Below are 14979 nucleotides of genomic sequence, written 5' to 3' on the forward strand. Positions count from 1 at the left end.
CCTTATATTTAGGAATTGGCGTGGGACCTTCTTTATTTTGGTAAGAAAAATAGTACACCCCGTTCTCTCTACAGGGTGTACCCTTCTGTCTCCTCCCTGCATTATATAATATTGCTGTAGATAAATCCTATATATATATATATATAATCTGCAATTATAATACCTGCCTTATATTACTCTGACTGCTCTATGAGGGCACGGGATCCACACAGGGCCCGTCTTGTCACGTCTCACTGTTGGAGTACTATTTGGAGGTTTAATTTTGACGGATTGTTTTGTGCACAAATTTTTTAGCAACTAAACGGTTGTTTAACTTAAACCGATACAGATGAATCTTTCAGAGAATTAGTGGGTATGATAACTGAACTCTTACATACCTGGAGGGGTAGGTACAGTGGGGGCTGGCTTGTTTTCTTCTAATTGCAGGACTTCTGTCTCGTCCCTTTGAGATGATCCAGCTGTGTTCCTAGTATGGAACTCCTGGTTGCTGTGATCTGTATATTCCAGTTCAGTGATATGTGCAGCTTGTGATGAAGCTGGCGAGATGATTTGTGCATTATCCTCAGTCTCTGGGCCACTGGGGCTCCAATGCAATACCAAGGGAGGCTCAGAGGATCCAGCGGACTCTGCTACAGCTGGGGCAGGGAGCATGGCAGTATCCTCCAGTCTGCATGTAGTATTTTGTCCAGACCCAGCTTCCTTGGGACGCCCATCCTTGCACCAAGCCAGTGTATGGGTAGCCCCGATTGTGCTTTGCATGCTCCCAATCATTTCAGATACCCTGCTAGGCAGCGAGATTGTGACCGGATCAGAGATGGTCACTGGACAACGAACCACTTTACGGCCTACTTTAGGCGAAAAGGCATGGACTACTTTTTCTGCAAAGGATGGGGGCTTTGGGACCTTCTCCCCACTAGGACTGCGGTCAGGGGTTAGGAAGGGACTCAGAATCTTTTCTTGGAAGGGAGACATGGGTTCCGAGCCGGAGGCACTGCCTGGAGTTTGAGCTCCCTTTTGCGTTCTGTCTTTGTGGTTACTTGCAGCGGCGTCCACATGGAATGAGTTGGTGATATCTGGTCCTTCACATTCCAGCTGGGGTGGGCTGCATTGGAAGGACATGGGGTCGAAGTCCAAGCTGGCCATGCCGATGTCTGGTGGACTCAGATCTTCATCATCATGGCAACGTGTGGACAGCATTGCAGGAATGTGAATCAGCCCCTCGTCACCATCGCTATCTTGGTCCTGGGGCAGATTATCATAGGAGTTGCAGCGATTGCAGCCATCTAGAAGATCCCCGTTATACGAGGCAGAAAGAGCATCACTGCTTGAACGAGGACGCCGAGGGCGAAATAACTTGGATTCCCCTGGGGGGGAAAAAAACAAACTTTGAGGGTACACAAAAATCTTTGTGATATACAGAAAGTAGAGACTAGAGTAAGACATTTACTGATCTGGCTCTCCCCAAGCACATTTACCAAATAATGGCACCGCATCCAAATAACTAGTAGATCCTCCCTACAGTGCATGCAAATCTCTCCTTTCTGTCATATTCAGTTCCATAGTACCAGGACCAGACTAGACCCCTCTGCCTCTCTATAGCCCTATGGTGGGTTCAGCTAACGCTAACTCTTAGAAAACCGCTTTACAGGACATGGCCCTCCAATTTGCGATGTAACGCTCACCTCCCAAGGATATTCATCTGCTTTCTTTTCATAAGTTCAGAAATCACAACAATAAGTACTGAGATATCTGCGAATGCCTTTAACCCTTTCATTTACACATCAAACTTACCCTCCGCTGCATGCAGGGAACTAAGAGACTCCTCGCTCTTGGCTGAGCGCATGGTGCTTGTGTCTCCTCTTCCTCCTGCAGACGCAAACCACATGGTCAGTGAGACTTGTTTGTGTTGCACGTTTTATAGTGAAAGTACTGATCTACTGTCCCCGAGCTATCTGTGCACACGATACATGCTGTCCCCTAAAGCTTCTGCCCACCTGCTAAGGCCTTCATTTCCAGCGGCTCACTTGGATTGCGCTGAAGCTTCCTCTTTGACATGGATGAGGAAGAGGAGGATTTGCCCAGGTTAAAAAAGGAACGCCAGCTGCCAACAGGGGACTTCTTCATTTTGTTGGGTGGTCTTTTTCTAATAAATTGCAAATAGACAGTTTGTTTCTACATTGGATTTGAGTGGGTCAGCATAGCATATACACAATATATACAATAACATTCAGGACAGGTCTAATATTGGCATCCTAACACAGCAGATCTGGGGCAGCCACTAAGAAACACCACGACAATGCCCATCTGAATCACTAGTTTGTTCCACGCGAGAAGCACGAGGAATAATCCACATGGAACGTGTGTGTGTGTGTGTGTGTGTGTGTGTGTGTGTGTGTGTGTGTGTGTGTGTGTGTGTGTGTGTGTGTGTGTGTGTGTGTGTGTTATCGGAAGGAAATTAAGTCGATGATTAAACGTGGTAGAGAACATGCCAAACGATCACCAAGATCTTACAAGAAAGTGAATGTCAGGGATTAAGGTGCGGACTCATTTACTGCGGAATGGACTGTACAGATACCGGAGTTGGTTAAAAACTCAAACATGAAAAGAATACCTCGCTTTAGCAGGAGAATGCGATATGTACTAATACCATGCAAGTGACTGTAAAGCAACAGTCTTCTAAATATTGTCTTTTATTTGGAGAACAAATCAGATATCTTCATAAAATGAATGAATGGTCGGCCATTATTACCCGCAGCTTAACCCCTTTACTCTTAGAATTAGAAAGTGCTTGTATTAAAGCAGATTTCAGGAGAAGGGAACCTCTGGTTCAGTTCTTACCTTTCAGCTGGAAAATCTATTACCGTGTGGAACTTTCCCTGCAGGGCTGCCGGCCCCTCTCCCACCTCAATGTACTTGCTGTCAGTCACTATTGGAGAGTTAATTTGGGCCTGCGTCCGTGCCTGAGCCTCCTCCAGGCTGAGTAACTTTGTTGATGGTGAAGAAACCAGAAGAGACTTTGGACGGGAGAGAGACGTGTGACCTGTTAACAGGAAGGTGGAAGGAATGTCAGCTGCGGACTGGCGCTCTACGGCACGTCAACCACCCTACACCCCTTATATGACTTATACACATGCACTGGCACACATGGAAAGGTACAGCAAAAATGGAGACAGCAACACAACCCTAGGTCAATCCTCTGCAAGCAGACACTTTGGGCTCACACAGTGTAACACAAGATGTGCATGGAGAAAAGGCATGGCTATAGGTGTGCCAATCACACAAGGAACCAGCAACATGTTTCTGCAGGAACGGCAGATCCTAAACTACATTAAGTGGCCTCTGTCTCATTCCTAAAGCAGCCGGGGTGGGACAACTATTTGTTTTGCTTTTTGGCAGAACATGGTAAAGTCCAGGCCAGACAGGAACATTCTGCCAATTACCTCGAAGTACAGCCTCAATCATCCATGAGGCTTCAGCGGAATTACCTCAAAGTTACACAATGCCAGTTATCAGCTATCAGCTCTTAACATGAAGGCTGTCTGTCACAGCCTGGATTGTGTTTGTGAAGCTGCCGGCAGCGTTTGGGTTCCCTCCTTGCTGTTTATAGGAGGATTTAAACGTCTGAAGACTCGGTATGTAGCTGTGCCTTATAACCCCTGCTCCACCAATCCTTTACAAACCTGTGACCCTGGAACCCCCGTGCCATTAACAGACAACACTGGAGGTGTCAGTCAGATTCATGGACATGATTCTAAGATGCTGTCCAAACCCCGGTCCTTCATCCCTTCCCAAAAAAGTGAAGAGGAAGCTAACCTTGCTGATACATACCAGCACCATCCCGGATCACGGCGCTGAGTTTGGGACTGAATAGAACCTCTACATGGTTCAGGATGAATTCCACCACCACGGACTGTATCCGCACCTCCATGAATGCTGCGGTGCCGCTGAAACACGCTGATTCAATCTGTTTTGACCTAAAATCAAAAGCATTCAGTCATATACCCAATTCTGACTCACAGCCTGGGAGACGTCTGCATGTTACACAACAGAAGAATAGAGGAGAATTAAATAAGAAAGTTTGGGTTTAAGCCCTGGAAGGTTTGTGGTCGCAAGGAGACTAATTTAGATCTCAAGTAACCAAATACAGAGTATAGTTTGGGCCATTTCACTGGTATTTCTAATCTGCCTCAATTCTGCTGAAAGTTTGACTAAACTGCCACGTTTACAACAATGAGACAGCCCAAAGCCGACCAAAGCTATGCAGCGGCCATCTTCAGCGGATCCACAAATTAATCTTCTTGCTTACTGAATGAATTGAAGGAAAAGTGGTTTTGAATTTGGTATTTGGATAGAAAAATTAGGCCAAAAACATCTTTACTGCTATGCTGTATTTTGGGGGGAAATCTAACCGAATGTTCAGTGTTTTGCGTTTAGGAATTTAAGCACAGAACAGATAACGATCTCGGTGTAACAGGAAACCTGTAGTGTCTGAAGAGCCAGAGAAGTACAGATTCACTCGATACCCCAGAACCCCCTGAGACAGAAAGAAAGGTTGAAGGGAAAGAATATATTATGGAAATAATGCTTCATAAGAAACGTCAGAGGCAAAGAATACCCTAATGCCTCTTGGCATACACCATACCGGGAAGTAATGGTCCCATACCGGAGCAGGTTGGGCGCCCAGACGATGGCCAGGTTCTTGGTGTGCATGTTGGTCATGGAACAGTACGTTGCAAGTCGGGATAAATGGCGCATAAGAAATTCCAGAGTCCTGCATGAGGTAGAGAATACCGTTAGGGGAAAAACCGGAAGTGGGGACAGATCGGGTCCCATTGGCTGATCTCTAGTCCCCCCCAGTGACATGCCACTTCCAGTTATGGTGCAATAAATATATATAAAATACCTGTCATTACAGTCAAATGTCCAATAAATATCCAATTACGTGTTTTATTAAGGTGGAACACAGCGTGAGAATGTATAATTATGTGTGACAAATTAGTGTATCATAACGCATGTAAGGAAAAATGCTACATAAAACAGCGTTTGTGGGCAAGTGATGCCATTAAATATACACTTCATGCTTTCAAAATACCAAAGTTCTTGGTGGGGTTTTACCCTCACTTGAGAGAATATTTATTTGGGCAAACTAGATGGGCCAAATGGTTCTTATCTCTGGTGCTCAACGGGAACGCTCTCAATGCGACGCCTAAACCAGGTCAGTCTTGGGTAGTGTGAATACAGCCACTCACAGCTTTAATAATAATAATAATAATATCATATGTCCCGTTTCCTGCACATGTTAATGACTTTGCTCAAACTATTCACTTTACTCTGTGCTCTGTTGGCTGGAGGCAGCCAGGTTTGTATTTGTAATTAAGAGTTTTTGTAAGGTTCTAGAGGAAATTTTGAATTCTGCTCCAAAGACGTCCATCATTCAAATAAATAAACTATAATATCCCAAATGCTTCAAAAAGCCTGCTAGCTTCCTGCCCCGCAGCCCGCGGAGGTCGGCTAATTTCCTTGTGTGCTGCAAACAACCCTGATTACCGTGATAAATAAATGCAAGGTGAGAGGATGCCATGCATTTCGCATCTCGTAAACGCGAGGGTGCCAGGCAGCTCGCAGCCTGAAGGAATGCCCTGTGTTTCCCATGCAGATGAATCATAAGCTAAGTTAGAGTCACAATATCTTGTGGCGCAGACAGTGGGCCTCAGTAACTCTGTCCTTTCACGATACCCCCCCACACACAGACATTCCTTAATGCCTATGGGGGTGGAGGGTCAGTGGAGCATAAACAGATGTTGCTCTAGCATGTCACCTCCGTCTGTGCTGAAGCGGACGCATGCCCTGCACGCCGTCATCTGGGTGATGAGGCTACTTTACCTTTCTGTGCTTTTTCCCTTTTCCTTGAAATTTCTACTACAAAATATCTTTACATCTTACACAAATAGATTTAAATGACACAATTTCTCACATTAGGTCTATTCACACTATAATAACATGTTTTATAAGTATGGACACATTAAGGTCCACTCCACAATTAAGAATTTAAGCTGGGGCATGTTCACTTTTGCAGAGGTGCAGATGGATGCCTGATATGTTCTGGGTACAGAGATCGAAAGAATGAACTCTGACCTGTAATGAGGTGGAGGCAGCTGTTGGATGACATCATGGATCTTTACTAGTCGTTCCTCATCTGTTGCAGCAGAGACAGCATCCTGCGGGAGAAGAGCAGGGTTCCAGACACAATGATTAGAGACAGATAGATAAGCTAACAAAACTAAGCTGTGCTTGTTTACAAAAGAAGGCCCACTCGGATCTTATCTTATGGCTTTACTGTAAACAAAGTCCAGGGTGATACAAAACATCTCTGCATATATACATTGAAAATGCCTCGGATACACTGCTATCTATGAGGAAAGTCTGACGAAGCTCTACACCAATATTGCAGCATTTTTAATATATTTAACCTTTCAGCTACCCTCTTGTCAGTCAAAGTAAACCGTACCTTTTATGGTGTCATATCCTATGCTATTTTAGAAAAGTTAAAAACTTAACAGTTTGTCCCAATAAATGCTTAAAAATCACGCAGAAGATGTCTCATTGAGGCACCTACAGCGATCAGCCACTGAGGAAAATAGTTACTTAACTGGGCAGCACAAGAGCCCAAGGTAGGAATTTGACGTGGAGAGAAGACGATTAGAAAGGTTTAAACTTATAAACTGAGCATCCTTGTTTCCACTACACTCTCTCTGAAAATCCTACACCTCACCACGTGATGAGGAACCCACTGTGACTTACAGAGAATTTCTCATAGAGCTGATAGGTCAGGAGAGGGTTTGGGAGTTCGCGGAAGTAGAGTTTACACAGAGAGCCGACACAGTGAATGTCCTGGATATACACGTCTTTAGTCAGGTCTGGGATCTGCTCCGAGTCGAACTCGTGGCTGGAAAAGTCAAGGACCACCAATAAACCTTCAAACACTCCTGACATTGATGCATGTGAAAAGCATATTTGTTTGTCAGGTGATAGACGGGTGCGTTGCGTGTGCTCGTGAATCCCTCACCGTAGTTTCTGGATGTTGGATGCAATCCCTGACAGCCGGTAGATTCCATCCACAATGCCGTGCTTCTCGATGAACTCGGTGCAGCTCCTGAGGACCTGGGGAACTTCACACAGAAAAAGAGCAAAGGGGAATCACACACGAGTGCAGCAACAGACTACATACATAGCAGATTTTAACCCTTGGACCAGCCAAATAGGAGCCCAATGAGCCCTTTAACTGGATTCCATTGACACAATATAAAACATAACACTCATGTGAGTGCAAAGGGCCAAGACACAGTCTGTTGCTCACATCACCCCCAGAGAAGACAAGTGCTTAACGTGGCCGAGCTCTTCCAGTACACCCTGCGGAGAGGCATGCAGAGTATGCAACAGATAATGTATAGGACAGGACCTGTCCACCCGCAATGAAAAACTACTGAACCCACATCAACAAGAGGTTATAACTCCAAAAGTACACGTATGTACCTAACAATCCAGACAAACCGGGATGATATAGGATGAGAGCATTTCTCATCAAGGAAGCCGCCGTTTATTTTGAATGAACCAGTGATAAATGTGACCTTACTTGAGTTGATATCTATAATATTTTGTTATGTTGCATCTTGTAGGTGGCAACGCCCCTGCTGCTGATCCGAACCCTCTGAAGTACTAAGAAGGGACACAATAGTGTCTGTATTTCCCTAGACAAACAGCCTATACGTCAATACGCTGCGCGTAGCAGCGCAATTCAGCAACAGAAACTGCCGACACTTCTGCGGCTCACCTGGGAATCGCACCTGGGTTCTGACAATAGCGAACAGGACAGAGCTTTTCCTCCAGGTGTAACTCGCACACCTGGTTTCAGGTTTCCTGTCAGGTTCTATACACCAAAAAAAGCTATCCACTGGTTCCCTGCAGGCCACACCCATGGCTCAGCAGCTCTGCCCTGTAATTACTACTGCTTTTAGTATCTTCTATGTGTGTTGCATAAACGTTAGCAGGTTCTCTGAATAATTTATTAGGACTTGTCAGCTGTGATGCATTTTTGAGCTCTTAACCAATTAGTTACTGGAATGACTTATACCAGGAGTAAGTCATGGTCCCAGGACACACTAATGTGGCAATTTGTGGATGGGCAGAACTGAACACACAGCAGTTCTATCTGCCCTTTGCCTCTACATTAGTCTGATGTGAGTTACTGTTCTGGGGGTGAGGGGTCCAATGTACATCCGCTCCACAAGCCAAGCAGTCGGCTTAAGGTCGTCACCAGGCTGAATACACAGGGCGAACCGTCTGCGCTTTTCTCATTGTAAATCATTCTGTAGCTGGCATACAGCATCCATGTGATGTGAACACGTACAGCACCGGTTACCAGCCGGCATTACCATGACAGAATACACAGAAGGGGCATTTACCATCCTGTCCGGAATTAAGCAGGTGCTCCCCAAGATCGCAGCCGAACACTCGCTCCCTCAGGATTCCCCGCTGCTTCAGCTTCTGTTTACTGGGCCGGGACTTCATGAAGGTTCTCAGGAAGGTTATGAGTTTGCCGTGTTTTCTGGACACTGTGAGACACAAAAAACAAATTGCATTTTGAGCCTTGACATCGCATGGCTTTTAAAATACTAATTAAAACACACAAAGCAGGAAAGTTTAGGAAGATAATCTTTTTGGGCTGATGGACACACCCTTCATTATTAGTTGCCAGTTGTTTGTTCACATAAATTGTACACGATTTCTAGTCTTGGTAACCAGATACTCGAGCCGCCCGTCCTTTTCTCCACCGCACCCCTCACCGACCCATGGGAAACCTTCATGGCAGAGCCATACGTGGCATGGTTGGGTGCTTTTGTCACTCTTTGTTCTCTGGAATCTGTGGCTATTTTCCCATATAGAGGAACTTGTTATTGAGTAGATGGCAGTGAGTTTTATTACAGCGAGGGTACACTCACTCCATACCAGGCAGTATGTTGGACTCGTGCCTTTTACTGCAGGTTCATATGGTGAAAAGAACTTAATTCTAGTTTTCACCTGAAAATATCTCACAGTCACTGGGTTTTAACTGTTCTTAATATCTGCTAAATGGTTGTCCATTTAGCCATTGACACTAACATACAACGCATAGGGCATGATGTCAATCAGTTGGCTGCGCATGCACAGCAATCTTAACTCAAGAGCTGTTAGCAACAGAACCAACCAAACCATAAAGCACCTTCTGCCCTGGATGTGCCCACAGACATTGTGTGTCTAACGATGTGTGGCTAACGATTGCAAACCCGTTCATGCTAACATACTTTGGTTCTGTTTATTAAACGATGTGTAATTAGACTTTACAACAAGTTACACCCCATGAGCATTCCTTAAATCTTATCCATGCACCGCCTGTGTTATTACGGTGAAGTCGCCTGAAACAATCTATGCATCTTCATGTCTGTCTGAACTTAAACCAGTGAAATCATGCACAGGTACCATGGGACGAATCGCGGCCCCCTCTGTCTCCTAAACTCTGCACTGGAAAGGGGCCTTTCCAACCACCCCTGCCAGTACTATCTTAGGCCTCATTTAATGCCCTCTGGCATACAAATACCAGCCCTCTCTCACAGGCGGCTTCAATCACTGCGCGCCTCTACTGTTCTCTTGGGCTCCAGCCCACTCCTTTGAAATCCAGGAACTCCCTTCATTCTAAACACAGAGGTAAAAAAGGAACAAACGATGAACGATTCAGAAGCCAGGTGTCTGCTGTCATTTGCTAGAACCGTAACAATAACTCCAGCTCTGCACCAGAAGAGCAGAATGCTTTCTTAGGAGGTGCCAGGGCTAATCCCTGGTATTTACCACAAGAACGTTAAAACCACAACAAAGCAAACAGCGTCTGGAACAGTTAAATCAAGGAGAAGATGAGCGACATAACAGCCAGTCTTCTTACCCCTGCTTCAGATAATCCTGGACGTTAGAGGGGTCTTGGGTAATAGACCAACCAAATAGAAACCAGTCTGGGGCTTAACGGAGAAGGTGAAACTAATACATAGAAACACATTCCCCTTGTTAGATGTGGTCTTCTCTGTGTGACCCAGCATCACGGAACTGCCCACTGTACCCTCAGGCATTTACAGAGATTGTCCCATCTTTAGGGTTAGCATGGACACCACCGCCTTACCTAGTCCAGGGATGCAAGCAGAGGCAAGAGGGCAAATCCAAATATTTCCTCAGCGTAGAAAAAAATGCACGATTTGAGTCCAGCAGCAGAAGGGCCACAAGTTATTCTCCCCACTGAATAGGACACTCCTGACCACAACACCACTACAGGCAGCCTCTCTATACTCTATACAGACAGCCTTCAACGTTACAAGCCCTCACACTCTATACAGACTGCCGTCCCACGTTCTAAGCCCTCGCACTCTATACAGACTGCCGTCCCACCTTCTAAGCCCTCACACTCTATACAGACTGCCGTCCCACGTTCTAAGCCCTCGCACTCTATACAGACTGCCGTCCCACCTTCTAAGCCCTCACACTCTATACAGACTGCCGTCCCACGTTCTAAGCCCTCACACTCTATACAGACTGCCGTCCCACCTTCTAAGCCCTCACACTCTATACAGACTGCCGCCCCACGTTCTAAGCCCTCGCATACGCTCTATACACAGACGGTCTTTCGCATTCTAAAGCTTCACAGACATTCTATACACAGATCAACTCCCATGTTCTAATCCCTCTCACACACTCTATACACAGATCATCTCTGACCAAGGACACATACTAAAACCCTCAATAACTCATACGCCTCCTGCAGTTACTGCCCCGCATGTAAGTCTCAGCCTGTTCTTGTGATCGCTGGCGATCTCATGCTCTGTTGGCTGTAGTCTTAGGATACATTCCCTTTCTTTGTAGTTCACCAAAGAGCTCCTGTCTGCTTTTCCAGGCTGTCTTCCCCCGTTCGTCCCAGATTAGCCTTGCACCATTTTCTTGTTTTGTGGAGTAAAATGAGCCCTTGTCTTCTGCCTGAGGAATCTCTCCTCCCCTCCTCCTTCACCTCAGGTAAACACTCCTCCCTTCTCCTTGCAAAGAATGAATCTCATTCTCTCCTCCAGCGTCAGTCACACCTCTCAGTACAGGGCCAGCATTACAATGCATTGTGTGGGACTCCCTCCCCCGGCTGCCATCCCCATACCTCGCAGCTCCCTCCCCAGATAAAGAAACACACGCCTGCCTCCCCAGTCATGTCACCGTCTGGCTCACATTCTGCCTGGGTGCTCAAGCAAGTCTCCAGTGCTCCATAGCCCAGTGTGGGAAAGGTCCAAGCAAAAAGATGAATCGTAGAGGACCCCGGCATGTGAGCAGGCAGATCTTTGATGGCAGGGACTGTAAATGTCCCTACACTACTCTCACCCAGTGTTCCCTCTAAGGTGTGCGCTTGTGCGTGCGCGTGCACATAGCTTTTTAAGAGAGTGCACACGTCCAAAAATTGTGCGCACAACAGTTTTTCCCCAAAAAAGAAAAAAAAAATATTTTTTTTTAAACTTTATGCGACGTGGATATTGTGCGCACAAAATTTTTGCTCTGTGAAAATTTTTGCACAAGAGAAATTTTCTGCGCACGCCAACTAAGAAAAATTAGATGGAACATTGCTCACACCTCATCATCATAACAGATGAAACATAGAAAATGGTATAGTTTTAATACATTGCGTACGGTCACAGGGCCTGGGTTAGAGGTAAATCACAGGTTTGTAGCATTGAAAGAACAACAAACAAAATACCCTCAAAAAGTGTGCATCTCCGGACGATGACACAGGGAGGTCCGAAGGGGTGCCTGAGGATGCTAGGAGATTGAAACCAAATGTTCCAAATCACAATGACCAAAAGCAGACAATGGGGTAATGTGTGGGGCACACCAGTGCCTGATGGTACAAAACCTTAGACCACTGAGATCGATACTTCATTTCCATGTATCAATGCAACGGAAAACCCCCAGGAGGGGGTTTATAATAATTAAAAGTGTCTGGGCCCTCCCTGCAGAATAAATGCTGACCCTCTCCAGCTGGAAAGGGCAGAGGGCTGGTGCCGATTCCCTCACCGCCTTTTCATTTGTGGGAACACTGTTTGATTGGCGAGTACAATTCTCCCGACAGGCGGTATCTGTAATAACTTACCTCTTTTCTCAACTACTGGGGTGATTGCGTTTTAAGGTGTTAAATCAACACATTGCAATCGCACCACTAATCCATCCAAACTTTTTTTTTGCTGAATATAAATGTAGAAACAAAGCAAAGACAGCTCTGCAAATAAAAAAAATGATAAAGAAAGCACACGCAACGCTGTCGTGATTTCCCATAACGCACTGCATGTGCCAAAAAGGAGGCCATTCCTGGCCATACAGAGGAACGGGTGTTAGTAGAGGGTGCTAAGTCTATACTACATACAGGGTTAGGCTATCAGAGCCGGTGCAGAGCCCACTGGGAGACATGGCGGTGGCGGTAGGAATGCCAGATGGGGTTACAGACCAAATAAAGGATATGGGGATATCAGAAACTCATTACTAAATGTTATACAATAAGTGTGAATGCCCATGCTATGGAGTAATAGCCACGGCAGGGACCTTTAACCGTTAATATATCTGTAACCCGGCATGTTAGGTGAATGAACTCCCACGGGCTCAGAGACACAGGATCTGCTCGGGGGACACATATGGAAGAGGTACCTGAGGAGGGCTGCGAGTAACTCTGAGAAAGGCACGCTGGCCCCACACTATCCATCTCCAAATCTGCATTTATTTAGGGAAGGGAGAGGGAAGACAAAAGCGGTTAAGGAGGGTAGTGATTAGGAAAAGCGTAATATAATTTACGGGCACAAAACTGCAGTACTATTTATACATTTCAAAAGTGCCGCAAGACAACTTCTCAATACAGAGCATGTTTAGCCTGTCTAATACAGAGACATCCCACCCTGCATACATAGCGACTGTAATAAAGAGACATCCCCTCTATTCTGCATCTCCTGCACCCCTCATAAATACTGCCTTATGATTAGTGTAATACAATAATGTGATTATTATACCATTAGATTATTTACTTGGAATGCCATGATTTCTGGTACAATTTTTACTTCATTTTTTGTGCCTGTATGAGATTTTCTCTGGAATGAGGGCGAGATGAGACGTCCTTTAAACTATTTTCACTTCCATAATTTACAAAGTAAATTGTTACTATGATATTGTCTAAGTTCACGCAGTGGCCTTTAGCGAAAGGAACGATGGATTGACAGGTACAGGTAAATGTTTTGCAGCATTATAAAGCCAGGAGCTTAACGTTAATGAAGTCGGCAAACTTTTTTAGGGTTCCTGTCTGTCCGGATCAAAGAGCGAATGGGAGCTTCCAGCAGAACGATATCTGCTACCCCTGGTATGGAGCCTCCTACCTGTATGGGACATGCTGAGCAGCCCTGCAAGTGCCTTACCCTTCGTGTGCAGAACATGCATTACAGAAAAAGAAAGTGAGGTAAGACAGAAGACATGGAACCGTACAGGGGGGGAAGTAGCTCCAGGAAGCCGGCCTCATTCCGTGCGCAGGGGAGACTGGATGGGAACAGATCACAACGAAAACAGAAAAAAGGATTAAAAAAGCAAACAAGCAGAGCCATGTTTAACCATTCCATTACTTGCTGCACCTGCAGCTCGGAGCCTTATGGCTGCAGCCAACGCCATAAAAGTGCTACATACAACGCAAAGCTTGCCACCACTGGCGTCTGGCAACGTAGCACAAAATATTCCAGGTCACCTCATCCAAGGGGACAAGATGTTTGGCAGCAGGTGCCAGGACCTCTTGGTGAAAAGGACTGAATTAGTTTGCCACGTTGCAGATGCCAGCACAACGCCTAAATATGCACAAGTGATAGATTAGTGAATTAAGCTCAGTGCTGCTCAGACTTACTGCGGCCAGAGCTGATCCGCGGTTCCTTTGTTAGTGCAACAAGCAAACATGTGACACGGAATGGAGATGGAGAACAGAAGGAGAGATTGAACATGGGAACATCAAAGAAAGACAAGACCTTAACAGACACATCAACAGGTCTGAATGGATGGATGTTTTCTTCACTAGGGTATCATGAGAATTATAGCGATAAACTCGGCAAAGCCACCAGTCCTCTGCTTCCCAGGACAAAACCTTCACAGTTCCTCGGTTAACAGAGTCCTTGGCCGGCCCTGTGACAGGCAGCAAGATTTGTACTGATGGCCAAGATCAAAACTGTGGCTGAATATAAAAATGCAGAATGTGCAGAACCTGCGCATCTTACCAAAAAACAGGCTGAAGCCTAAGGCAAGATATTGGATGTTTGTATGACAGTATATATGTGTAGAAATAAGAGAATTCCAATATTCTTCATTTTATAAATAACGAAAATGATAATGGAAATGGTGTGAATGTGACCATAAACATTCTGATTTTTAGTTAACATTTCCAGAATCCCAACCCTATATAATATCCACAGGTCTCTCTAGAGCAGACATGTTGTTTGACATTGTCTAATTACCCCCTGCCTTGGGGACACTGTGATTAGGGTCGGGGGATGGGCTGTGGTGCATTAGCTGCCACAATGTTTACTGTTGTACTCATCTTTATGGTGGGCTGTTTGGGAATTGCCTACAGTAGGAGGGGTGTCACTTAACCGTAGGTTGAGGCAAAGTAGATTAGGGGCAGATAACAGGCTATGGAAGAATGAGGAGTAGGTTCAGAGGCGATAACCAAATCTTTGGCCCAAACCACGCAGGGAGGCCACTGAGGAGGCACCTTGGAAAGATAATATTGTTCATACTCGGTTATCACTGAATACACAGGATGAGATGGAACAGATACCAGGTTAGACCAGAAATATATACAGCTATGAGGAAAACCACCAAATCAATGTCACTGGACCCCAAACTGCACCCCCTTTC

General features: G+C 45.5%; 1 protein-coding gene across 11 annotated transcripts in view; it reads right to left on the reverse strand.

Annotated features, from left to right (window-relative positions):
* The window catches only part of ARHGAP32 (Rho GTPase activating protein 32), a 67559-nt gene that overhangs the window by 4774 nt on the left and 47806 nt on the right, over positions 1-14979 (reverse strand). For 3 of the 11 annotated variants that reach the window (XM_053451730.1, XM_053451726.1, XM_053451735.1), the window contains 12 exons: positions 13570-13620; positions 12748-12810; positions 8463-8612; positions 7067-7169; positions 6802-6946; positions 6136-6218; positions 4643-4771; positions 3814-3974; positions 2839-3040; positions 1995-2143; positions 1792-1866; positions 378-1364 (listed from right to left, as the gene is read on the reverse strand). In XM_053451730.1, the coding sequence (XP_053307705.1) occupies positions 378-1364; positions 1792-1866; positions 1995-2143; positions 2839-3040; positions 3814-3974; positions 4643-4771; positions 6136-6218; positions 6802-6946; positions 7067-7169; positions 8463-8612; positions 12748-12810; positions 13570-13620 (2298 nt within the window). Of the gene's footprint in view, positions 1-377; positions 1365-1791; positions 1867-1994; positions 2144-2838; positions 3041-3813; positions 3975-4642; positions 4772-6135; positions 6219-6801; positions 6947-7066; positions 7170-8462; positions 8613-10204; positions 10336-12747; positions 12811-13569; positions 13621-14979 lie in introns of those variants that run through there. The other 8 variants (XM_053451729.1, XM_053451728.1, XM_053451727.1 and 5 more) reach the window with 8 other exon arrangements.

Source organism: Spea bombifrons, chromosome 12, assembly GCF_027358695.1.
Source record: "Spea bombifrons isolate aSpeBom1 chromosome 12, aSpeBom1.2.pri, whole genome shotgun sequence".
Lineage (NCBI taxonomy): Eukaryota > Metazoa > Chordata > Amphibia > Anura > Pelobatidae > Spea > Spea bombifrons.